Source organism: Suricata suricatta, chromosome 9, assembly GCF_006229205.1.
Source record: "Suricata suricatta isolate VVHF042 chromosome 9, meerkat_22Aug2017_6uvM2_HiC, whole genome shotgun sequence".
Taxonomy (NCBI): Eukaryota; Metazoa; Chordata; class Mammalia; order Carnivora; family Herpestidae; genus Suricata; species Suricata suricatta.
The window spans coordinates 43,075,024-43,101,964 of NC_043708.1; the positions used below are offsets into that span (position 1 = coordinate 43,075,024).

Here is a 26,941-nt window from a genome sequence, read left to right on the forward strand (position 1 = left end):
TAGACTGCTGGAAGTGACTGAACTTTGTAAGGTTCTTGGGCTTACAGAAGCCAGTTCCAAAAGAATATCTGAAATGTCATTCCTGAAGTGGTAGAGAGAGGGATGAAGAGAACTGATTACAAGGAGTTGAGGCCTGGGTGAGAAGTGTAGGTTGGGGGAGCAACGTGGGGGGTCCTTGTCGTGCTGGTACTGTGTTGTATCTTGAATGTGGAGCCTGCCTTGGAATTAAATACGCACGTGCGTGCACACACACACACACACACACATGAGTAGAAGTAAAAAAGAGAGGACTGTGTCGATGTCAGTACCCTGGTTGTGATATTACAGTAGTTTTGGAAGATGCTACAATTAGGGGAAACTGGGAAACGGATACACGAGATCCTTCTGTATTATTTCCTACAACTGCATGTGAATAATCTCAAAATAAAAAGTTTAATTTTAAAAAAAGTACCTGTAGTTATCTATTTTACACTTAATATGGTTAAATATAAGCAGAATGTTGGTTGAAATATTACAGAGGTAGCCTGTAAATTTTTTAACCTGCTCTGCAATTAAGTCATAAGACATTTGTTAACAGTGAAAACCCTTAATGATTAGCTTAACAATTCAAGTGCTAATTATGCTGCTTTTTATATACAGTATTGTTACCTAGAAAAGCAAGGAAATCATTTCCTTCCTATTTCTTTGTTATTGCCTAAAAATCTTTTCTCCCATATTTTTGCAAAGGCATGGACTACCAAGGCCAAAGGAGGTACTACAAGTGATGGAGCTGAAGCGAAGAAGCGAAAACGTGTGGTGGATGAAAGTCATGAAACTGAAAACCAGAAAGAAAAAGCAAAGGAGAATCTGAATTTGCCTAAAAAGCAAAAACCTTTAGATCTTTCTACCAATCAGAAACTATCAGCTTTTGCATTTAAGCAGGAATAGAGTTAAGGAAATGACCTTAGGGAAGTAATGGATTTTTTTACTCATCATTGATGAATCTGGACTTAAAAAAATATATATCTTTAGAAAACTCATTATTATTTTTAAAAGAGTTTAATGACAACTGTTTCAGTCTTTATTAAGGTAATAATAGTAACAGGGTATGTGTAAAAGTTTCCATACCTGGAGATTGCTCTGCCCCCAAATGGAGGGCCATTCAGAAGCATTATGATTGCAGGCACTGATTTGAAGCCACCGGCATGTCACAGTGGAATCCAGTTTGACTTTGTTTCTTACCTTCAAAATCATCAAAGCCAAGGTCATAAAACCTCTGAGAATTGAAGTACCTTCAAGGGGTTTCCTCGTTTTGTTTATGTTGTATCCTGGTAAGTACTACAGAAGTCCTGTTCCACATGTGTTACTGTAGACTGTTCTCTATGTCTATATTGGACTAGGGACCATGTATTTTAATATGGGCCCTTAACATGTAAATAATTTTGTAGATGTGGTTTTTTTTCTTTTTTGGAAATTGCTTCATATATGGCTTTTAATTGTCTTTGTATAGCCTGATTTTAAAAAATAAATAAGACTTTCACATTTCCATATTTAGTTTGCTATGATCTTAATATTTTCCCATGAAATGAAGATGTTTCTAGGAAACAGCTTATATTTATTACCATAATTTCCACCATCACCCCATCCTGCTACACATCATACACAGAAGACAGAAGAGAAGATTGAGGATAGTTTTGGTAGTGTTTCAGCCCAGGGCATTATGTGCCCCTGTTAAGATCCTCTGGTTATCAACATCAGCAGTACTTTCCTGAGCAAGTCTTTGAAGCTTTGATAAGAGAGTAGTTAAAGAGTTAGGGAAAGTGTTTAACTTCTCTTTTATTTTTAACAAATAAGATTTAAATATTCCATATATTTTTTGGTTATTATTCTAAGCAGAGCTTAAAGCAAATGTAGCCATTTAATGAGGGCAGAATGTAGGGTGGCCTTGACAGAGGCAGGGGTGGGTTGTAGTAAAATAAAATCAGGTGGCTCAGAATTGAGGATGCTTTTAGATGTTGGGAGGAACTTAATGTGTTGAAAATTTAGATGTGTAGAAGCCAAAGATATTCCTTATCTCTAATGACTAAGGTTAGGAACGAGTACATTCTCTGATGTTTTAATTAGTGGCTGGTATAGAGACATTACAGCACAGTGGGTAGGAGCACAGATTTCGAAGTCACACTACTTGGAGTACTCTAGTACTGCCAGCTGAGTAAACCGTGGGCAAGTATCTAGCCTTTGACCACTCATCCGTAAAATGGTTAAAATAATATTACCTACCTCATAGGGTTGTTATGAGAATTAAATGAGATAAAAGCACTTAGTTCCTGGTACATATTAATGTTTTCTATAAATGTCAGCTATTAATTATGCTATTGGCTATTTCATCTTGCTTTATCACTAGGTTTCATTCTGAATACTGTATGAATTTTTATTTCAAGATCCTAAAATAAAAATTTATTTATAATACTTTGGAAAGCATGTGCATAGACATGCATTTGTTCTCATCTCAACTTGTTTATTGTACATAGGATGTAGTTCTAGATCTACAGGAACCTGATAATATCAAGGATTTGCAAAAAGTGTTTTTAGTCCCCTATTTTTATTTGGCTGAAGGAGCATTTTTGTATATGTGCTGCCACAGCAAGCACAGTACCATTTTTGTACTGACTTGGTTTAACTTCTAAATCAGAACTTTGAAACCAAGACCTTATCCTTATTCCTTTGTGATATACAATTAAAACCTTAAAAAAAATTTTTCCCCCAGAGAATTAGAGCTTAATGGTGGGGAAATGGAAGTAAATGCATATATTAGCCACCATCATGATGTCAATAATATTGCCTATTCTGAGCTTATTTTGTACTGTAGATTATTGCCATTTGCTTAATTTCATTCTCCAGTTGTAAAAACTTTTGAAAGAGGAGGTTATTTTAATACTTCATATTCATCAAAAGGGCATAATCTGATTACTCGAGAGAGCAAGTTAGTGGGCACTGAGTTATGCCTGCCAACTCCGGGCGCTGTGTAATCTACAGCCTCTCCCGCAGTGCAGCAGCCTGTGGTGAGCCACTGCCGCTAACATGGAACAGATCCCCAGAGCCGAAAGGATGAGCCCCATGCCTGTAGAAAGTCTCCTCATCAGGGACTGGTTGTCTTATGGGGCATTTTTGTTTTCCAGCTGCTTTATTATAGAAGTATATAATTTCCCCCCAGGCTTTTATTTTCAAAAAATTTCAAGCAAAATTTTCAGTAGTATAGTGAACATACATAGACCCTTTATCTAGACTTATGGTTGACATTTTGCTATATATGCTTTATAAACAGTGTTTTTCTCAAGCCATTTGAAATATGTATCATGACATTTTACCCCTCAGTACCTCAACATATGTCCCCTAAAAACATTCCTCTACATAGCCACAGTATCATTATTATACCAAAGAAATTTAACAGAAGAGTATTACTGCCTAACATGCATTTCATATTAAAATTTCCCCCAAAGTACCCTTTAGCCTTCCCTCCCTGCAATCTAGGATCAATCAAGAAACCTACATTAAAAAAATAAAATAACCTTGTATCACATTTAATTAGAAAAACAATACTTTTCTAGTTGAAGTTTAGTTGATACAGTATTATATTAGTTTCAGGTGTATAACTGATTTTATATATATTTATACACATTATGACAGAAGTACATATTTAATACAGGAAGGATGAGGAAAAACATCACCCCTGATCCTAATACCCAGAGGTAAACCCTTAACATTTTGATTATGTCATTAGTCTTTTTTCTGTGCATATGTTTTTCTTTCACATAGAGATGAGGCCCCAAGAGGTGTTAGGGGAAAAAAACAAAACAACTTAAGCCTAAAATTTTAAGTGTGGCCTTTTGCTGGAATGGTCTTATGGTTGATACCAATTTCTCCCTTCTCTGGAACTGTATCATAAAAGGCAAAAACTGATAGAATTGAAAATAAACATAATGGAATCAGAAAGCCAAAGTTAGTTCTTTAAAAGACATAAATTAGAAAAATACCTGTCAAGATTAATCATGATGAAGAGAAAAGCACAGATAAGGATACTAAGAATGAAAAGGAATTTATTTACTCCAAATGGCACAGATTTTTCAAAGAGACCCCATCATGATCAGTTTTGTATGTCAATTGGCTAAGTCAGTTGCCAGTTATTAATACTAACATATGTTAGTACATTAATATAACCTATGAAGTTACATTATAGATTATATTAAATTCCATAGTCAGATGAAACAATCTGAGATTATATAGGCAGACTTGATTCAATCACTTGAAAAACTAAAGGGCAGAACTGAGGCTTCCCTGAGGGAGAAGTTATACCTGTCGACAGCAATTTCGGCTCAAGTCAGACTTGCTGCCTGCCCTTCCTGGAGGTCTACCCTGTGGATCTGGGGATTCACACTTTGCTTTCCAGCCTCCACAATTTTGTGAATGAATTCCTTGCAATAAATCTTTTAAGTTTCTCCTACTGGTTCTGTTTCTCAGGTTGAACACTGACTAATTCAAGACTATTAATAAATAATTTTATGACAAGAAATTGGAAATTTTTTATGAAATGAATAAGTACCAACAAAAGCAGAGCTTATTAAAACGGATTCAAGACATCAAGAATCTAAAATACTTAGGAATAAATTTAACAAGTTAAAAGCTTATACTCTAACATACAAAACATTATTGAAAGACATAAAAGAAGACCTAAATAAATGCAAAGACATCCTGTGTTTATGGACCAAAAGACTTAACATTGCATTATTTAAAAAAAAGCAATACTCCCCAAACTGATCTACAGATTCAATCTTTTCCTTATCAAAACTCCAGCTAGCGCTTTTTTTCCCCAAATAAATGACCAGCGGATCCTAAAATTCATATGCAAATTCAAGGAGCCCAAAATAGCCAAAACAAATTTGGAAAAAAAAAAAGTTGGAGGATTCACATTTGGCAATGTCAAAACTTGCAAGACAGTGTGGTCCTGGCATTAAAATAGACCTATAGATCAATGCAATGGAATTGAGGGTCTAAAAAATAAACTCACATTTATAGTCAAATCAAACCCCTGTCTCACACCGTATTAAAAAATTAATTCCTGGGGCACCTGGGTGGCTCAGTTGAGCATCTGAGTTCTGTTCAGGTCATGATCTTGTGATTTGTGGGTTCAGGCCCTGCATCAGGCTGTCAGCTCAAAGCCCACTTCAGATTCTCTCTCTGCCCTCCCTTGCTTGCTTTCTCTCTTAAAAATAAACATGTAAAAAAGTTAATTCCAGGGGCACCTGGGTGGTTCAACTCGTTAAGCATTCAACTCGGTTTTCAGCCCAGGTCATGATCTTATGGTGGTGAGATTGAGCCTTGAGTTGGGCTTTGCACTGAGCATGGAACTTTTCTCTCCCCCTCTCTTTGCTCCTCCCTGCCTCTCAAAACAAAGAAATTTAATTCCAAATGGATCAAGACCTAAATGTAAGAGCTAAAAATTGTAAAATTCTTAGAAGGAAACAAGTGTAAATCTTTGTGACCTTAGATTAAACAATGGTTTCTTAGATATAACAACAGGAACACAAGCAACAACAACAAAAATATATGGGGAGGTGGGGGATGGGTGAGACAGGTGATGGGGATTAAGGAGTGCACTTGTGATGAGCACTGGATGATGCGTGGAAGTGTTGAATCACTATATTGTACACCTGAAGCTAACACTGTCTGTTAACTAACTGGAATTTAAATAAAAGGAAACAACAAAAAACCATGAAGGCAACATCATCAAAATTAAAAATCGCTTCAAAAACACTTATCAAGAACGTGGAAAAAGCCACAAAACTGGAACTTTTTTTTTTTTTTTTTTTTTTTTTTTTTTTGCAAATGATATCTGCTAAGGCCTTGCATCTAGAATATATAAACAACTCTGGGACTCCTGGATGGCTCAGTTAAGCATCTGACTTCTGTTCAGGTCATGATCTTCTAATTCATGAGTTCAAGTCCCAGGTCAGCTCTGTGCCGACAGCAGCCTAGAGCCTGCTTTAGATTCTGTGTCTCCCTTCCTTTCTTTCTGCCCCTCACCAGCTCATTTTCTCTCTCTCTCTCTCTCTCTCTCTCTCTCTCTCTCTCTCTCTCTCTCTCTCTCTCTCTCTCCCCTCCCCTCCCTCCTCTCCTCTCCCCTCCCTCCTCTCCTCTCCTCTCCTCTCTTTCTTTCAAAATAAGTAAACATTAAAGAAATTAGAATAGGGGCGCCTGGGTGGCTCAGTCAGTTGAGCATCCAACTTTCACCTCAGGTTATGATCTCACACACAGTTCATGGGTTTGAGCCCTGTGTTGGACTCTGCTGACAGCTCAGGGCCTGGAACATGCTTCAGATTCTGTGTCTCCCTCTCTGCCCCTCCCCCATTCATTCTCTCTCTCTCTCTCTCTCTCTCTCTCTCTCTCTCTCTCTCTCTCTCAAAAATAACACTTAAAAATTATTTTAAAAAAAGAAAGTAGAATATATAAACTCTTAAAACAATAATTAAAGGACAACCCAATTTAAAAATGGTCAAAGGACCTGAACAGACATTTCTCTAAAGACAGTCCAAAAAATGGCCTATAACACATGAAAGGGTGCTCAATATCTTTTGCCATCAGGAAAATGCAAATCAAAACTACAGAGAGATATCGCTTTACTCCCAACTAAGATGGTTATCAGGAAAAAGATGGATAATAACAAGTGTCGATGAGAATGTGGGGAAATTGGAACTCACAGATACTGGAACGTAGGAACGTGAAATGGTATTTTGGCAATTCAGTCAGTAGAGCATTTGATTCTTGATTTTGGCTCAGGTCATGATCCCAGGGTTGTGGGATAAAGCCACCTCTCAGGCTCTGTGATAAACTTGGAGCCTGCTTGGGATTCTCTCTCTCTGCCACACTCTCACTTGCACTCTCTCTCAAAATTGTATTAAAATTTTTTTATGTTTATTTTTGAGAGACAGAGACGGAGCATGAGCAAGGGAGGGGCAGATAGAGAGGGAGACAGAGAATCCAAAGCAGGCTCTGAGCTGTCAGCACAGAGATGGACCTGGGGCTCGAACCCACAAACTGTGAGATCAGGACTCAAGATTATAACACTTAACTGACTGAGCCACCCAGCCACCCCTCTCTCTCTAGAATTATAAACAAACAAACATAGATTTATGACCCAGCATTTTCACAACTAAGTATATGTCCCAAGAGTAATATGTCCACACAAAAACTTATATATGAATGTTCAGAGCACTATTACTTATAATAGCCAAAAAGTAAAAAATCCCAAATGTCCATCAAGTGATACATGGATAAGCCAAAGGTGGTATATCCATACAATGAAAATTTTGGCAATAAAAAGAAATGGAGTACTGGTACATGCTGCAACATGGATGAAACATAAATGTTGTAAGTGAAAAAAGCCAGTCACAAAAGACTATATACTGTATGCTTTCATTTATATGAAACGTGCAGAACAGGCAAATCTATAGAGAGAAAGGTGGATGCCTAGGTTTGGGGGCTCAGAGGAAAGGGTGAGTGACCGCTATGGGGACAGGGTTTCTTTTGGGGGTGATGAAAATATTCTGGAATTGGATAGGGCAGTGTTTGTACAACTCTGTGATTTACTAGAAACCACTGAATTGTAAACTGTTAAGTGGATGACTGTATGGTATGTCTCTATGAAGTTGTCATTTAAAAAAATTGAATTGAAGAAAAGAATGCCTGAATAGTCTGTAACCAATTTTAGTTATTTAGGCTATATTTGGGTCTCCTGGATGGCTCCATTGGTTTAATGTCTGAATCTTGATTTCAGTGCAGGTCATGATCTCACCGTTTGTGGGTTCAAGCCCTGTGGTGGGCCCTGCACTGACACTGTGGAGCTTACTTGGGATTCTTTCTCTTTCTCTCTCTGCCCTTCCCCTGCTCTCATGTGTACTCTCTTTCTCTCTTTCTCTCTCTCTCTCTCAAAATAAAATTAAATAAATTTAGTCTACATTTAAAAATTCTTCTCAAAAAGAAACTACCAGGCTAGATGAATTCAGAAACAAAGTCTACCAACAGTCAGGTAAAAATTCTGATTTTATACAATTATTGAATATAACAGCTGCCATAATCTTAATATCAAAATCTGACAAAGTTAGTTCTAGAGGGAATATCATAAACCAAATCTCACTGATGAACATGGATGAAAACTCTTAAGTAAAAAATTTAGTAAGCCAGATCCCATAGTGTGTAAAAAAAAAAAAGGATTTAGTTATCCCATTGACTTAATCCTAAGAATATAGCATTGATTTAACATCAGAAAGTTAATGCTGATTAAAGGACAAAAATTGCATAAAAGCATGTATCTTTTTTAGAGAGATTTGTGCCATTCTGTTTTTTTCTATCACTTCTATGGAATTAATATTGTATGTCAGTGAACTGCATCACTCAAGGGCTCATAAACACACTAAAGTATTTTGATGAGGAGGATAATAAAGTAAGTATAGATTTAAACTACTAGAAAACTCATTAAGAAAGGAATAATGCTATTGTTCTTTTAATTATAAATTGTATTTCATTTAAAAGATCTCTGTCTTCTGTTTTCTCCTGGTATATTTCTGTGTTGGAATTCCTGTATTTCTATTGTAATTGTGGATACTTGTTAATCTCACTAAGAGACCAAGGTTTTCAAGGGCAGGAAACCATGTTGGTTAGATGGTTGGCAGAGTTGACAACCATCAAAGTGCAAGCTTTGGAGCCTGATAGGTTTTGGGTTTATGTCCTGCCTCTACTTCCTCTCCTGGAGCTATATGACTCTGGGAACCACTTCACGTCTCTGACTTTCTTTTCCCTCTGGTCCTTGTAATAAAGGCGACAATAATTTTCTACTCTGACCTTCTCAGTCTCAGGAAACCTGCACTGGCCAGATCCCCAGAAGAACAGACACATATCCCTTGCCACTCGCCTGTACTTCCCCAGGTCACAGCTGCACTGGAAGTGCACAACTGACCCCAATGGTCAGGGCCCAATGTCTCTCCCAGAAACACGGAATTTGGACACAGAAGCAGAGTCAGTTAATCTGAGGAAGTGAGCTCCGTAGGCACGCAGAAGTGAGTGCCGTAGCCATAGCAGGGGAAAATTAAGGGTGTGGGGAGGCAGAGAAATGAGTGGGCAGGAGAAACCCATCTATTGAAAGTGGAAAAGTGGGGGAAGATGTTAAACAGAAAAATTGCCATGTCAACATTATCTCAGCTCCTTTTGTGGCTCTGATAACAAAATCTCTAGAGAAAGAAGGACAACATGCTGGCGCTTTAATTTTTAAAGAAGAGTGTGGAGGAGATTAATGGCAAATAAAAAGGTTTGCCTAGGGTTAGAACCTGCCCCCACCCCACCCCCAAGAGTGTCCCTCGATGAAGACAGCTGGATTGGAATTGATATAGATGGTTTTTATAAAGAGGGAGGAGTATTAGTGTGGTTCAATGAGATAGAGACTTCATGACATCATTTCTCCCTCAAATTAAATGCTATAGCAGCTGATTAAAAATAGTAGCTGGGTATATCTAGAGTATATGTATAAAGAACTCTTAAACTCAGCATTAAAAACAAAACATATCATCTAATTAGAAAATGAGCAAAAGACATAGACACACTTCACGAAGAGGATATACAGATGGCAAATAAACACATGAAAAGATGTTCAATATCATTAGCCATTAGAGAAATGCAAATTAAGACTACAATGAAATACCACTACACACAGATCAGAGCAGCTGAAATGAAAAATAGTGACAATACCAAATGTAGGTGAGGACACAGAGAAACTGGACCACTCATATTGCTGTGGGAATGTAAAATGGTACCACCACTCTAGAAAATAATTTGGCAATTTCTTTCAAAACTAAAATGGACTTACTCTATGACCAGCAATTGCCCTCTTAGGCTATTTACCCAGAGAAATGGGTCCTTACTTCACATGGAAACTTGTACATCTCTGTTCACAGCGCTTTATTCCTAATAGCCTCACACTAGAAACTCTCCAAATGTCCCTCAATGGCTAACTGGTAAAACAACGTTCATACCATGGTACACTATTCAGCAACAAAAAGGAATAAAATACTGATAGATACAATGATTTGTATTAATCTCAAGGAAATCATGCTGACTAGAAAAAGCCAGCCTGAAAGGTATTTTGTTTCACTGCACTATATGATTCCAGCTATATAATATTCATAAAATAATATACAGCTGGAGAACAGATTAGTGGTTGCCAAAGTTAAAGGCGGGTTGGGGAAGGGATATGGCTCTACAGGAGTGACCAGAGCAAGCCTGTGGTGCAGTTGAGTATCTTGATCGTGGTTGAGGTTTCACAAGGCTTTACATGTATTAAAATTGCACAGAATTATACACACACACCATTAAATCTGTTCTGGTAAAATCTGAATAAGTTGTATGGATATTTCCAATGTCAACTCCTTGGTTTTGATACTCTACTATAGTTGTTTAAGGAGTTAACACTGGAGGAAGCTGGGGGGAAAATGGCTGAGGATATCCTGTGATTGACAATGACATTTGTAGCTAAAGGGAGAAAATTTATATTCCTGATGCCCAACAGGGTTTTAAGCTCTTCAAGACCAGACCTATTTTTGTGTATCCTCAGAGCCTGCACAGTGCCTTTCCTAAACAATATGTTTTCCTCATTGACACTGATAAACGATTCTTAGCCCACAATGCGTAATCTGAGTAGTCTTTGTCAATATACCAAGAACAATTTTTTTTTTTATGTTTAATTTTGAGACAGAGACAGAGGGAGACAGAGAGAGACAGAGCGTGAGTGGGAGAGGGGCAGAGAGAGAGGGAGACTCCGAACCCAAAGCAGGCTCCAGGCTTCCGGCTGTCAGCACAGAGCCTGACACCAGGATCAAACCCATAAACCACGAGATCATGACCTGAGCCAAAGTCGGGTGTTCAACCGACTGAGCCACCCAGGCACCCCTATTACCATTTTAAAGTCATTTTATGATTAATTTGTAGAAGTATAAAGGTATAGTAATAAAAAAAACTTTATTAGAAAACTTAAAAAGAATTTATACATAACAGGGAAGCCGGGTGGCTTAGTCGGTTAAGCGTCCGACTTCAGCTCAGGTCATGATCTTGCAGTCTGTGGGTTCGAGCCCTGCGTCAGTCTCTGTGCTGACAGCTCAGAGCCAGGAACTTGCTTCGGATTCTGTGACTCCCTTTCTCTCTGCCCCTGCCCAATTTATGCTCTGTCTCTGCTCTCAAAAAATAAATAATGTTAAAATTTTTTTTTAATTTAAAAAGGTAAAAGAAAAGAATTTATACACAACAAACCACTTCAAATAAATACTTGTGTACAAACAATAAGAGAAATATAAAGAATACTATCATATGTTCTTTCAGCAAAACAAGACAGTCCAGGTACTTATCACAAAATACTGTGTAATAATAACATGCTTCCTGTTGAAAGAATGATTAAACTGGATGAAAATACCATATTTCCTTCTTTGTCCTTAGAAATACATAGGTCACTTATTGATTTTTGAGTTTGAGAAAATTCATCTGAAGCATCATCTGAAAACTCATCTGAGATTTCATTTATATGATCAATTCCACCATCATTAGAGTCTAGAGTGCTGCTATCTGTGTCTTTGCATTTATCTTCTGATTCATCTAATAATTTTGACACATTTACCCTGTCAATTCCTTTTCCTTTGCTACTATGGTTGGAAAACAAAAACGTCTGAAATCTCACCTTGATCTGTGAAATGTTAAAGCAAACTATAAAACAGTTCATCCAGTTTTCTTTTATTCCTTCTTGAAAACTGATCCAATACTTTGGGCAATGCAGTAAGAAACCTGAAGGACTGGGGCGCCCGGGTGGCTCAGTGGGTTAGCTGTCCAACTCTTGATCTCCGCTCAGGTCATGATCTCACAGTTTGTGAGACAAGCCCAACGATGGGCTCTGTACTAACAGCACCTGGTTGGGATTCTGTCTCTCTTCCTCTCTACTCCTCCCCCCCTGGTGGCCCACACGTACATACTCTTTCACTCAAAATAAATAAACATTTAAAAAAAGAAAACTGAAGGATAACATGACTACTGCATCACCTTTTTAGGTGATTCCATCATTTTTCCATTTTCTTACAATTTAATTGCTTTTAAAAATATAGCTGTGGGGCGCCTGGAGGCCCAGTCAGTTAAGCATCCAACTCTTGGTTTCAGCTCAGGTCATGATCTCAGGGTTTGTGGGTTTTGAGTCCCACATCCAGCTCTGCACTGGCAATGCAGAGCCTGCCTGGGATTCTCTAGCTCCCTCTCCGTCTCCCCTTTCCTTTCTCTCTCTCTCTCTCAAAATAAATAAATAAACATTTAAAAAATAATTTAAAATAAAATTAAAAAAAAATTTTTTAATGTTTTATTTATTTTTGATACAGAGAGAGAGCATGAGAGGGGCAGGGGCAGAGAGAGAGAAGGAGAGAACTGGAAGCAGGCTCCAGGCTCTGAGCTAGCTGTCAGCACACAGCCTAATGTGGGGCTTGAACCCACAAACATGAGATCTGACCTGAGCCAAAGTCAGAGGCTTAACCCACTGAGCCACCCAGGCACCCCTTAAAATAAAATTTAATTAGGAAGGGGTCCTGGGCAGCTCAGTTGGTTAAGCATCCAGGTTAACTACTGACTTCAGTTCAGGTCATGATCTCACAGTTCATGAGTTCAAGCCCTGCATCAGAGTCTGCTCTGACAGTACAGAGCCTGCTTGGGAGTCTCTCTCTCCCCCTCTTTCTGCCCCTCCCCTACTCATGCATGGCTCTCTCTCTAACTTTTAAAAAAGATAGCTAAGAAAAATTGAAGAGTATGAGAAAAGGATTCCCTAAATGATAAAATGGCAAAACATGAATAAAAATAAGATCAATTAAGATCCCATAATGTAACAAATTTCTAAAAGTGTCAATCAACCCATATGGTAATCACCACAAATTTAAATTAAATTTCTCTTTGTTCTTTGGAAGACCTCTAAGAAAGAATTAAAGTCATGGAATATTACTTTTTACAAATAGTTAGAACTGCACCAAAAAGAAAAAAAATTAACATAGAGTCCAACAGAGCCTGATGGCATCCCTCAGGTTAATGATGAGTCATCACTGATGTGTTTGGGATAGCAGAGACAGAACTGCTGATTGCCCACCTACCAGTCACCCCCCTCTTTGTACTTAGCTTAATGGAACCCCTCATCTTATTTTGTAATAGCAACAGTAATTGATACAAGCCATTCTTCTTTACTGGTCATTGAGTAGCTAGTCTGAGGGTGATTTAGCCAATGAAATAAGGAGAAATCTCCGGAGGTAGGGGAGAAGGGAGTGTTCCTAGAAAGCTTTCCTTGCTGACAAAGAACAAGTGAGAGGGGAGTGGTTTTCGCCTCTCTTTTCCTGCTATTTGAACCTTGTATGTTTGGGGCTGCAGTGGCCATCTGTATCAGGGTGGAGGCACTAACAACATGCTGAGAATGACTAAGGAGAAAGTTGGGAAGAGCCTGGGTCCTTGAGGACATTACTGAGTCCCTGAGCCATGCCTACAGTGCCATCTCCAGTCTTGCGGTTAAGTGAAACGGTAAGTTGGGGCACCCGGCTGGCTCAGTCGGTTAAGCGTCAGACTTCAGCTCAAGTCATATCTCACAGTTCGTGGGTTCAAGCCTCACGTCAGGCTCTGTGCTGACAGCTAGCTCAGAACCTGGAGCCTGCTTCCGATTCTGTGTCTCCCTCTCTCTCTGACCCTCCCCTGCTCGCGCTGTCTCTCTCTGTCTCTCAAAAATAAATAAAAAACATTAAAAAAATTAAAACAACAACAACAAAAGAAACAGTAAGTGTCTGCACTGTGCATTGTTTAAGCCCGTGGTTCTCCACCTTGGCTGTTCGTGAGACTCACCCTCAGTGCCTGGGTCACACCCCAGACCAATGAGATGAGACCTCGCCTGGTGGAAGCCAGGTTTCCCAGGTAACTCCGACGTGCAGCCAATTTTGAAAGACTAGTTCAAGCTACTTTCGTGGCATATTCCGTTTCTGGCAGGAAAAAAATCTATGTGGTACAGTTTATGATTGAAAACATCTATTTTCAGCCAGATAAAACTCAGATCCCCAAAATGGTGAAAAGATCAGAACCAGTTTGTTTTCTCATCAGCTTTGGTTCATCCATCTGTGAAACATTCATAACATTGCAGTTAATTTCCACAAATACTTGGATGGATGGCTGGGACAAATGTACAGTCACAGTCGTGACGCTAAAAATAAAAATACACCCAGAACAACAAAGGAACATGGTTTTGCACGTCTCTGCTAAGCTGTTCCATTCCCTTTGTCTTTATTGTAATTTCAGGCAGAATGGTGGCCACCAGTCTTCCAGGCGTACAGTAATCAACAGAGGGCACCAGGAGACTCCTGCATGAGGAGCTATTCCACCGAGATCATAAACATCTGTCATCCCGTCTCACATCTGTGCTCTCATTTGAGAGTATAGCCGCAAAACACAAGCAAGCAAACAAAACCAAAACAGCACATGGTAAAATTTCCTATTGCTCTAGTGTTTTAAGATCTATGTCTGAAGGCTGTCAAAATGCTGAATTACCGACCACACAACTTTTTTTTCCTGTGTCTCTAGAGATCCAGTGAAATAATGGAAAAGAAGTGAAAATTAAAAGTAAATAAACCGGGGCGCCTGGGTGGCTTTCAGCTGGTTAAGTGTCTTTGACTCAGGTTAGGATTTCACAGTTCATGAGTTTGAGCCCACCGTTAGGCTCTGTGCTGACAGCTTGGAGCCTGGAGTCTGCTTCAGATTCTGTGTCTCCCTCTCTCTCTCTGCCCCTCTCTCTTTCTCTCTCAAAAATAAATAAACATTAAAAGAATTTTTTTAGGGGTGCCTGGATGGCTCAGTCAGTTAAGTGGCCAACTTCAGCTCAGGTCATGGTCTCACAGTTCATGGGTTCAAGCCCTGCATCAGGCTCTGTGCTGATAGCTCGGAGCCTGGAGCCTGAGTCTGATTCTGCATCTCCCTTTCTCTCTGACCTTCCCCTGCTCATGCTCTGTGTCTCTCTCCCTCTCAAAAATAAATAAACATTAAAAAAATTTTAATAATAAAAAAGAATTAAAAAAATAAATCTGTAAGATCAGTGGGGTGCGTAGGTGGCTCAGTTGGTTAAGTGTATGACTCTTGATTTTGGCTCAGGTCATGATCTCACAGTTCATGAATTTGAGCCCCGAGTCTGGCTCTGCCCTCACAGTGCAGAGTCTACTTGGGATCTCTCTCCCCTCCGCCTTTCTGTCCCTCCCCTGCTCCCACTCTCTCTCTCAAAATAAATAAATAAACTTAAAAAAGAATCAATGATGAAGTGAAAAGGGTGGGGGACATCCATGCATAACTGAATACATTTAGGAAGACAGAGAAAGGGGAGATGCCCAATGAAGCAAGGGCAGGAAATTATAGTCTAGACCAGTTCTTGCCTCAATCTGCCTAGGAGTCACTAAGAGATCTCGTTAAACTGCAGATTATGACTCAATAGGTCACAAAATTCTGCATCTCTAACAAGCTCTCAGGTGACCCCACCGCGACCGTCTGGTTCGTGGACCGCATGTTGAGGCGGGGAGAACACATAAGGAGAGGCTGCGATTCAGGGGAGGCACAGCCTGCCCCATGGGGCTTGAGAGAGGCCAGAGTGAGACGTGGGGCTGGAGCTGAGGAGAGTCAGTGCAAGTCTGTATTTCAAGGGTTGAGCACCTATTACCACAGGGGCCAGACAAGTAAGGGAAGTAAAAGGAAGAAAGCCATGCTGTTGCACATTCCTGTAGAATCAGAGTCCAGTGACCCAATCTTGTAATTTTTCAATAGAAGACAGAAATCTAGAATTTACGTGAATTCTACTGAATTTGTTTCATTCTTGGCAACCAATTAAAATGAAAGGCTGCTCTAAGGAAAGTAAGCAAATTTGTATGGAGAACCAGAGCCAGCACATTCTGGCATTCAGAGGGTTCCTGCGTGCTCACAAGCCTGAGAAAGGAGGAGGAGCCAAAGAGACAAAATACAGATGCCCAGACAATGACTGATGGGTGGTAGTGAGAAGTTGGAAAAACACGAAGACTCGACTAAGGGATTTAGTGGAGGTGAAAGGTTAGAATCCCCGTTTCAATTTGACATGGGGAATATTCTCCACTAAGTGACAGGTTGTCATGAGCCTGGCCCTGTGGAAAAGGACCCCTAACATGCTACCTGCTCTGCAATGACTCATGCCTACATCATCATGGAAATGTAAATTCTTACTAGTTTTCCATCTTGTAAGATGAATTTAGACAAATTATGGACATTTCAATGGTGGTTATAGAACAGGATGAAATGTTATAAATTGACAATGTAAAAATAAAGGGGTGGGCTTTAGATGAAGCAAAGAGGGTAAGGAACTAGAATATTAATATCCCCTACCTACAAAGTGGTAGATCAGTTGCCCTTCTGTGGTGGCTGAACACAAGTGGAGACTTAGCACGTTTGTCGAGGATACAAAGATGACCAGCAGGAAAACAATAGTGGTATCTGTGTGGGAGAGAGGGAGTAATGGGCTAAATTGTTGCTTTTCATAGTAGAAAGTTAAAACAAAATGTCCAATCAGTAAGAAATAGCAGCAGAAGCATATTGTTTACAGATGTGTAGGTTTGGGAAGAACCCAAAGCAAAAAGGATGGGTTAAAATATTGCCTCTGAGGAGCTGAGGGTAGAACTACAGCTTTCCATGGGGCACCCGGGTGGCTCAGTCAATTAAGAGTCTGACTCTTGGTTTTTGGCTCAGGTCATGACTTCATTTTTCATGAGTTCAAGCCCCACGTTGGGGTCTGTGCTGACAGTGCAGAGCCTGCTTGGGATTCTCTCTCTCTCCGCTCCTCCCCCACTCACTCTGTCTCTCTCTCTCAAAAATAAATAAACTTAAAAAAATAAAAATAAAGAACTATGGCTTTCCATTATAAAGTCATCTTTTCTATTTAATTTTTTTTGCCATATGTGTTCATCACTTTGATAAATTATAAATGTGTGTGCCTGTGTGTGTATACATACATATACATATAAAAGCATACACTGAGTTGTAAATTATAGGAAACAAGTACGAGTTCACATGAAGGAAGTGACTGTAAAGAAAACACATTGAGGGGCACTTCGTTGGCTCAGCTGGTAGAGCACGTGACTCTTTCTCAGGGTTATGAATTTGAGCCCCATGTTGAACAGAGAGCTTGCTTAAGAAAAAAAGAAAGAAACAAAACACATTGAACTCATACACAGTTTTCTGAGACTTGAAACAGTGAGAGACATATGATGAAGCAAGCATGGTAAATGGTAACATTTAGGGATCTCAGGGCGCCTGGGTGGCTCAGTCACTAAACCTCCAACTCTTGGTTTTGGCTCAGGTCATGGTCTCACAGTTCATGAGTTTGGGCCCCACATTGGGCTCCGGGCTAACATCCTGCTAAGGATTATTTCTCCTTCCCTCTCTGCCCCTACCTTGCTCACATGCACATTCTCTCCCTTTCCCCTTCCCTCTCTCAAAATAAATAAATTAAAAAATTTTTTTAGGGATTTCACAGAAGGGTATATATGGGAGTTCTTTGTGCTAGTTTTGCAAATTTTCTTTAAAATTATTTCAAAATAAATTTTTTAATTTGAAAAATCTATAGTTTTTCTTCCTCTTCCCCATACAAGGGATTTTAGAATCTTTGAAAAATACCTTATAGTAAATTACAAATGTGGGCTCCATTATAAAATTTTGTTTAGAATAACATCTAGACATTTGAAGGCTAGAGAAAAATAACATGCCTGCCCTTTGCAGGAAAGCAATCTTGTGTTGTCTGGTGGAGTTTCTGAGATTTTCTTGACAACTGAAAGGAGCTTGGCCTAGCTTGCCTGGAGGCACTGAGCTGAGCGGTGCAGAGAGCCGCTGAGTGGCTGCTGTGGTCTGAGTCAGACCAAAGAGAGAGCCTGCTCGTGCCTGACAGAGACAAGCTTGACACTGCAGGATCGGGAGCTAACATTGTCCATTTACTCTATGATGTATTTCTTTAGGCTGCCCTCTAAGCTTTGGGCAAGATCATAACCTAATTTAATATCTGTTAATAAAAGTCCAATAGTTCCTGGGGCGCCTGAGTGGCTCAGTTGGTTAAGCGTCTGACTTTGGCTCAGGTCATGATCTCAAGGTTCATGAATTTGAGCCCTGCATTGGGCTGTCAGCTCTCAGCAAAGAGCCTGATTTGGATCCTCTCTCCCCCTCCCCTGCTTGCTCTCTGACTCTCAAAATAAATAAATAAACTTAAAAAACAAAAAAAGTCCAACAGTTCCTTTTCCATTTACTTTGACTGGAAATGAATCTTCTTTAACAAACATACGTTTCATTTATCAGCAGCATTTATGATCGCTTAGTATATGAAAGGAACTGATCTCACATGTTCTTGAACTGGGTTCTATTATCATCCCCATTTTACAGACAAAAGGGCTGAGGTTAGGGGATAAATAACTTATGCAAGGACAGGGCACTTGTAATATTCCTGTACTTTAGATTTTTCTAAGTACAGAATAAGACAAAGTACCTTAAAAGTAAAGAGTTACTTATCTGTGCTTGGTACAAATTTAGGACCCTGACAAAGATCATTTGAGAATGTTTGTTCTTGGGTAATAGTCAATAACAATGAACTCTATTGTTGTTTTTTTAATGTATATTTTTGAGAGAGAGAGAAAGCACGAGCAGGGGAGGGGCAGAGAGAGAGGCAAAGAGAGGGAAACAGGATCTAAAGTGGGCTCCATGCTGATAGCAGAGAGGCCAGGCCGGTGCAGGGCTCAAACTCAGGGGCAGAGCCGAGCTGTGAGACCATGACTGAGCTGAAATCAGACACTTGACTGACTGAGCCACCCAGGCGCCCCTGAACTCTATTGTTAATAAAAGATTTATCAAATTAACTGGATAGTAAGGTACTTTTTCTTTCTTCCTTTCTTTTTTAAATTTTTTAAATGCTTATTTATTTTTGAGAGATAGAGCAAGAGCAGGGTAAGGGCAGAGAGAGAAGGACACACAGAGTCTAAAGCAGGCTCCAGGCTCTGAGCCGTCAGCACAGAGGCCGACCCAGGGCTCAGACTTACAAACCATGAGATCATGACCTGAGCCAAAGTGGGCCACTTAACCAACAGAGCCACCCACGTGCCCCATTTCTTTTTTTGAAAGCTACTTGTTTTTAAAGTAGCTATAAAAATTTTGTTGTAACACGGAGAAATTCATGTAATATAGAGGTAGAAGAAAAAAGCAGATTGCCAATGGAATATAACAATGGGAAATAAGGTGCACCTGGGTGGCTCAGTTGACTTCAGCTTAGGTCATGATCTCACGGTTTGTGAGTTCAAGCCCTGTGTCAGGCTCTGTGCCGACAGCTGGGAGCCTGGAACTTGCTTCAAATTCTGTCTTCTCTCACTCTGGCCTTCCCTCATTCTCTCTCTCTCTCTCAAAAATAAATAAACATTTAAAAAAATTAAAAAGAAACCAATGTGAAGTAAAAATAACTATTTGTATGCAGGAAATTAAAAAGAGTAAAAAGAAATACAGCAAATCAATGATAATTGTGTTGAGATTATAGGGGATTTTAACCCTACCAAAAATAATTGTCATTATTTTTCAAATTAAAAAAGTATGATTAAAAAAAGTATGATTAATTTGCTTAACAATCACAAAAGACCACTTTAGTGAATATCAAAGTAAACATCTTGCCTACAGGAATTCAAGTAACATAAAGTTCAAAAATTTTGATTTGGAAGGAATAAAGGGAATTTAAAGTGAAGAATTTTTACACTTAAAACATGGAAAATTTATATACTATTTGCTAAATGGTTTGGCAATATCTTGACTGCTGTTTTGCCTTCAAGGTCCTTGCCAGCCTGCTCTCAGTGGAAAGAGAGAAAATGTCAGGGTGGCCTCTTGTGCAGGAAAATCAGATTATTTCCTGGGTCTCTCTTGATCACCAATAGTTGTTGAAACTCCTGCCTTTCCTTCCAGTCAGAAAATCCTGGGAATAAATCTGTTCTGCTCTGTTTGCATGGCACAAAAATACCCACCAAACCCCCTCCATAGAGACTATGGTGGCCTTGGCTGTGACTCTTTGCTCAGAATCATAAAATCCCAAGAGAAAGTGTATAAACTCAATATTTTCTCATTTTCCTTGAGTAGGCTTAATCCTAATATTCATGGAAGGTTGCAAAGAGCCACTTGATGCAGGAGCAGGTGATCATAAATGACAAAGGAAATTCACCTGAATTGGTTCAAGATGTGTGTTGCTGGGAAACTATGTCCAGGGGCAAATAATTGTATTGATTCTTGGAAAATGGTGACACTGTGTAAGTGAGCAGACAGGTGCAGCCACACAAACACCAGTCAGGCTTTTTGTTCTTAAATGAAAGGTTTGCTCTTATTTTGTTTGAAGATAATGGAAGATTTTAAGGAAAAAAAGAATAAAGAATTGTTTGCTATAATCATTATAATTATTAACAAGGTCTTTTGCATTCATTATTTTCAAGACAGCTTTTCCCTTTTTGCAAGTGAGGAAAATGCAGCTCAGAGGGGTTAAGTATTTTCCCAAGGTCACATAGTATAGAGAAGAGTTAAGATCTGGAATCTAGGTCTGTCAGACTTTGGCCTGGACTCTTCTATCCATAGCTGCCAAATGATCATTTCCTTGTGGTCAGAGGAGAATATTAAAATAATAAGAATCTTCTCTGTGGGCCCAAAGGATGTTGGACATAGCTTTAGATTTTGTTTGTGGGAATTGGATGTATGTTTGCCAGTGAAAAACTTTTCTGATATTTTCCTAATACACACTAGGGGACAATAAATCATTGAGAACCATTTGACTTGCATGTCATTAGAGTTACTCATGCTCACCGTACAGATGCCAACATTCTTCACTGCTTCCTTGCAAGGTATCATAGAAAGATACGCAGATACCTGAGGTGGATTACATTCTTTTGATAGAGTCAGACAGGGGTTGTGAAGGGAAGGTGGATGAGAAAACTGCCACAGACACATCACCTTGGTGACATCCAAGTACTGGTGGACATCAAGAATATGGAAATTGCTGTGCATCCCACGGGAATTTGGTCTTAGGGCTAGGGGACAGGTGGAAGACAATGGTGTGTGAAAGAAAGTGTCCCAGTGACCCTCTGGGCTCTTGGCTGCCAACCCTGGGTCTTCAAGAGCCATCAGAGTCAGGAGAAGGCCCTCCATTCTTTTTCTCCTAAGTCAGGTACTACATCTGAAACTGCTTGATAAACTGCCTTCCTTTTTGCTCCATGGGGGTTAAATGGTGAGTTGATCCAGTGGAGCTTCAGGCTACTCACCAGCTAGTAATATTCTGTAAGTAAAAACCAGTTTCTGCCTCTGTAAAATGGGAATGACAGTCCTTACCTCTGAAGTGCTGCTTCCTGCTAAATTTCTCTGGCCCCTTTCCCCACTCATCACCCCTGTTCATTTATTTAAATTGGAAACTCATGTTGATCTGTTCTTTTCAGCTGATAACAGAGATAAGATTCTAATTTTCTCTAGGGTCTGGGCTAAGTCCAATAAGTGAACTTCCAGATCTTGTTTAAAGATATGCTTTTATTCTATAACTGTCCTTATGTTTTTTTGTCAATAGTTAATATTTTAGCTTAATTTTGACACACTAAAAGTTTCCCAGGTGTCAGTCTGGGAAACTTGGATTCTGGGGCTGGGAAAGAGGGCAGTTAGGAGTCAAGGGAGAGTATATATTTGGGTTATTATTTCCTACTTCGTTTTATGGCGTCCTCCCATTGCTGACATCTAAATAAATGCAGACTAAACTCAGTAAAATCCTGTATCCAAACTATTTGGAAAATTGTGATAGTCAAAGAAAATTATGAAAATGGGGATTTCATTTTAAATGTCTTCTTCAGTCAGTGTTGTAATAAATAGGGCTACTAAATCAAGGACTGATTATATCAACTGCCTTGATTAGATCAAGTCTTGTCCCAATTTTTCAGCAGAAAAACTTATGTGTTTAACTAGTGGAAACTGACTTTTCATTTAAAATGGACATAAGCATGTGGCACCTGGGCGGTTCAGTCAGTTAAATGTCCAACTCTGGCTCTGGTCATGATCTCATAGCGCAAGAGTTCGAGCCCCACAAGAGGCTCTGTACTGACAGCTCAGAGCCTGGAGCCTGCTTTGGATTCTGTGTCTCCCTCTTGCTCTGCCCCTCCCCTCACTTGTGCTCTGTCTCTCTCTCTCTGTGTGTCTTTCAAAAATAAATAAAATGAAAAAAATATTTAAAAAAATTAAATGGACATAAGCTGGCCTGAATGGTGGATGGATCAGACCAGGGGGGAAGATTTCAGGGCACCTCTAATAGGACACAGGAACCAGGGCAAGTGCTATCTAACAATAAAATTGACCCTCTTCAATGACATGAAATGTAGTATTCCACACCTTCCAGCTACTTCCTTCTCTGATGCTAGTAACAGTATTTCTCAAATTCCCATGTGGGCTGCTTAATGGTATGTTATGCTTCTGCACAAACTAATCAGAACCTTTACAATCGGGCTTCATTCTTATTCATTTCCCAATTACATATAATTCAGCAGGTTTTCACATCTAAAATGGACAGCAAATAACAACTATCATTCACTGAGTGCTTAGAATCTCTCAGGCACAGTACTAGGACCTCATGAATGTCATTTCTTTCAATTTTAACAAAAGTCAACTATATTTACATACAGAAAAGTGCCAAAAACATAAATGGAAAGCTCAGTAAATTATCACTGTACCCTCTTTCAACTAATCTTTCATATCATATATGTTATATTTTAAAAAATCATTTCAGTAACTTTGCCAGGAGGATATTGTTAGTCCCATTTTCCAGAAGATGAAAATGAAGTACAGAGTGAGAAAAGAGAATGAAGTACAGGTTAAGGGACCTGCCCAAGGTACAGAGCTTCTAATAAGTGGCTAAATTGGAATTCCACAGGCCTGTCTAAATGCCTGTGTTCTTTGTCTACATCACTGCCAAAATCAGAACGGATGGCTTTCAGAGGCTCTTCACAAAGGATCCCTGTCCTTTCGATGTTTGCCGCTGCTCACAGATTTCCATATAAAGACCAGCAGAGCCTAGGGCTCAGCTGTGGCTTTCTCTTTTGGATTGAGGAAGTGTGGTGAGGGGACATGGAGTGAGGGTGTGTTTCTCTGCCTTCTGGTCATTTCTTGATTTCTGTCGGATCCTTATTTAGTTGGATACCATTCTTGGCTTGGTCACAAAACTCAGTGAATGATAGATTCATGGTTTGAATCATATGTATATGAATATATATTTACATATATATAACTTTATTTTTATTTATTTTGAAAAAGAGACAACATGCATGAATGAGGGGCAGGGAGAGAGGGAGAGAGAGAATCCCTCCACACTGTCAGCACAGAGTTTGATGCGGGGCTCAATCCCACGAACCATGAGATCATGACCTGAGCTGAAATCAAGAGTTGGTCACTTAACTGACTGAGCCCCTGAGGCGCCCTGGTATATACTGTTTAAACATATGTTCCTTTTATGTTAACATTCTGGAGAGTCTCACTGTCCTTTTAATGAAGCTATATCTCCCAAACTTATCCACAAATTTTGCAACCACCTACTCCTATATAATTCTTTGTAAATTTCAATAAGAAGATATCAATATCTATATTAATATCAATATAGATATACACATAAACACAGTTTGGAAATATGTTTCATGTCTAAATAATAATTAATATTAGATATACAATAAAAGTGAGAAGGGCATAATTTGGTGGGTGTGGAATAAGCCAAAAGAAGAGGAAAGAAACAGGTCAAGTACACCCAGGGAGTTAGGAGAAGGAAATTGACTTAGCCTTGGAGAGTAGATTCTTCCTAACTGTACAGATATACAGACCCACCTAACACTGTCTCCCAAGGCCCAGCACTTACTGTTGTTGCTGGGAAGTGTCCCTTTTTCCAATGCTATCAAAGCCTCTCTCCTCTCCCCTGCACCTTGTAGTACATGGAAGCTGAAGACAGCTGTTTAGAGGCTGAAGGTTGGGAATGGGGGCTTCTTATTCATTGGAAACTGAGGGGTACTCAGGCTTTCCTGCTCAAAAAATACCACCCTACCAGTCTAAAATTTTAATATTTTTCTCTAGGTTTCCTTACAAAAACGTAAGTCTGATACGGGAACAGGACTGCACTTTAACTCACAATTTTTTTTCTGGGACCTGGTGGATACAAACAAACACACATAGCTTTAATATTAATAATCACACTTCTTCGATTTAGAAAAGCAATTTGTACTATACTGAGTATGAAGAAACTGTCAGGGCTTTCAATTGTGAAATTAATTAAACAAGGAGTCCATTTGACTGAGGTAGCTTTAATGCCTTCGTGACCTGAGTAAGCAAACCAAATCCTAAGACTGAAAACTATTCATGGTAAAGAAATAAAAACCTAAGGACAACCAATCACAGTCAACTAGCCTTTCCCAAACAAGGCAACTGCTTAAGCTATAGCCAATCAAATAATTTCCTTGCTTCCACATCTTCTCTATAAAAGTCTTTTCCCTAAGATAGTTGCAAATAACATATTGGATAAAGGGCTAGTATCCAAAATCTATAAAAAACTAACCAAACTCCACACCTGGAAAACACATAATCCAGTGAAGAAATGGGCAGAAGACATGAATAGACATTTTTCCAAAGAAGACATCCAGACGTCAACAGACACATGAAACAATGCTTAATGTCACTACTCATCAGGGAGATACAAGTCAAAACCACACTGTGATACCACCTCATGCTGGTCAGAGTGGCTATAATGAACAAATCATGAGATTATAGATGCTGGTGATGATGTGGAGAAATGGGAACCCTCTTTCACTGTTGGGGGAATGCAAACTGGAAAACTGTGTGGAGGTTCCTCAAAAATTTAACAGAATTCCCCTATGACCCAGCAATAGCATGGCTAGGAATTTACCCAGGGGATACAGGAGTGTGATGCATAGGGGCACATGTACCCCAGTATTCATAAGACCACTTTAGACAATAGCCAAATCATGGAAAGAGCCTAAATGTCAACTGACGAATGGATCAAGAAGATGTGGTTTATATAAACAGTGGAATACTACTTGGCAATGAGAAAGAATGAAATCCGGCTGGCCATTTGCAGCAACATGGATGGAACTGGAGGGTATTATGCTAAGTGAAATAAGCCAGTCAAAGAAAGTCAGATACCATTATGTTTTCACTCATATATGAATCTTGAGGAACTTAACAGAAGGCCGTGGGGAAGAAGAAAGGGAAAAATAAGTTACAGAGAGGGAGGGAGGCAAACCATGAGACTCTTAAATACTGAGAACAAACTGAGGATTGATGGGGGGTGAGAGAGAGAAGAAAGTGGGTGATGGGCATTGATGAGGGCACTTGTTGGGATGAGCACTGGGTGTTGTATGGAAACATACAATAAATTATATTAAAAAACAAGAAAAGGAGGGGTGCTTGGGTGGCTAAGTCGGTTAAGCGTCTGGCTTCAGCTCAGGTCATGATCTCACGGTTCATGGGTTCGAGCCCTGTGCCGGGCTCTGTGCTGACAGCTAGCTCAGAGCCTGGAGCCTGCTTCGGATTCTGTGTCTCCCTCTCTCTCTGACCCTCCCCTGCTCACACTGTCTCTCTCTGTCTCTCAAAAATAAATAAAAAATATTAATAATTTTTTTAAAAAGAGAAAGAAAAAACCTAGGGCATCTGGCTGGCTCGGTTGTTAGAACATATGACTTTTGACCTCAAGGTTGTGAGTTCATGTCTCACATTGGGCATAGAGCTAACTTTAAAAAAATAAAAATAAAAAAAATTTTTAAAGTCTTTTCCCTGACTGTTTTTGGTGGAGCATTTCTACCATTTCTGGTTTAGTGGTTCTTGACTGGAATCAATTTTTGCTCATGTAAACTCTTAAAAATTTAGTCTGCTTTAGTTTATCTTTTAATGGGATAAACTCAATCCATACATTTTAGGTTAGGAATTTCGTCTGTGGATCAAGCTTTTCCATGTATATTAAATTATATAGAATTGCAAGAAATAGCTATAAGCTGGTAGAGGAAGCTTTGAGATTTTGAGGTGACATGTGTAGGGAAAATGTTAGTTTGAGTTAATACAGAATTATTTTTATGGGAGAAAAATTGTCTATAATAAGCAAAATATTTTTTGGGAATAGAAAGTATGTGATCATCAGGGCTTAGTGAGGCTGAGATCTGGAGTATGGATGAACTAATTTACTAAATAAATGGATAGGAATGTAATGGTTGACATGGTGGGCAAAAACTGCTAATCCTGAGGAGAGGAAAAGTGGTGGGAGAGAGACCCAGCATCTGAAGAGATGGGGGCTTAAGGGGTGAAGTGAAATATGGCTAATTGTCTGATATTTTTCTATTATCTCCAATGAAGTCTGTGTATTTTATACTATGTCAGAGAATTCTTACTCAAACTATCATAGTGGAGTACTGATAATACAGCAATCACTAAAGTTTTGATTACTTATATCCTTTGTGATTAGGTTTAACTTCATATAACCCAAGCCCCTAAATAGCAATGGCATGAATACACAAAAGATTAGTTTTTTCTCTTGTAAAAGTCCTGAGGTGGATAGTCCAGGACTCCTTTGATTGTTCCATAGTAATGAGGGGCCAGATTCCTCCTGTTTTTCCAACCTGCCATCATTAATGCATTCATTCTGAAGGTTGCCTCATGGTCCAAGATGGCTATAAGAGTGCCAATCCTCACTTCAGAATCCCAGGAAAGGAAAGAAGAAATGGCAAAAGGGCTTGCATCAACTGTGTGCCCCTCTTAATTAGTCTTTGCATCCATCCAACAACTTCTGTTT

The 26,941-nt window shown here is 39.3% G+C and overlaps 1 protein-coding gene and 1 long non-coding RNA gene across 6 annotated transcripts in view; one reads left to right on the forward strand and one right to left on the reverse strand.

The window, feature by feature from the left end:
• The window catches only part of WDHD1 (WD repeat and HMG-box DNA binding protein 1), a 156,031-nt gene extending 153,653 nt beyond the window's left edge, over positions 1-2,378 (forward strand). For 3 of the 4 annotated variants that reach the window (XM_029950311.1, XM_029950314.1, XM_029950312.1), the window contains one exon: positions 727-2,376. In XM_029950311.1, the coding sequence (XP_029806171.1) occupies positions 727-927 (201 nt within the window). In that variant the 3' untranslated portion in view covers positions 928-2,376. Of the gene's footprint in view, positions 1-726 lie in introns of all 4 variants that reach the window. The other variant, XM_029950313.1, reaches the window with a different exon arrangement.
• The window catches only part of LOC115300785, a 57,595-nt gene that overhangs the window by 16,561 nt on the left and 14,093 nt on the right, over positions 1-26,941 (reverse strand). For both annotated transcript variants that reach the window (XR_003912842.1, XR_003912841.1), the window contains exon 2: positions 16,462-16,569. This is a non-coding gene — a long non-coding RNA (uncharacterized LOC115300785). The remainder of the gene's footprint in view (positions 1-16,461; positions 16,570-26,941) is intronic.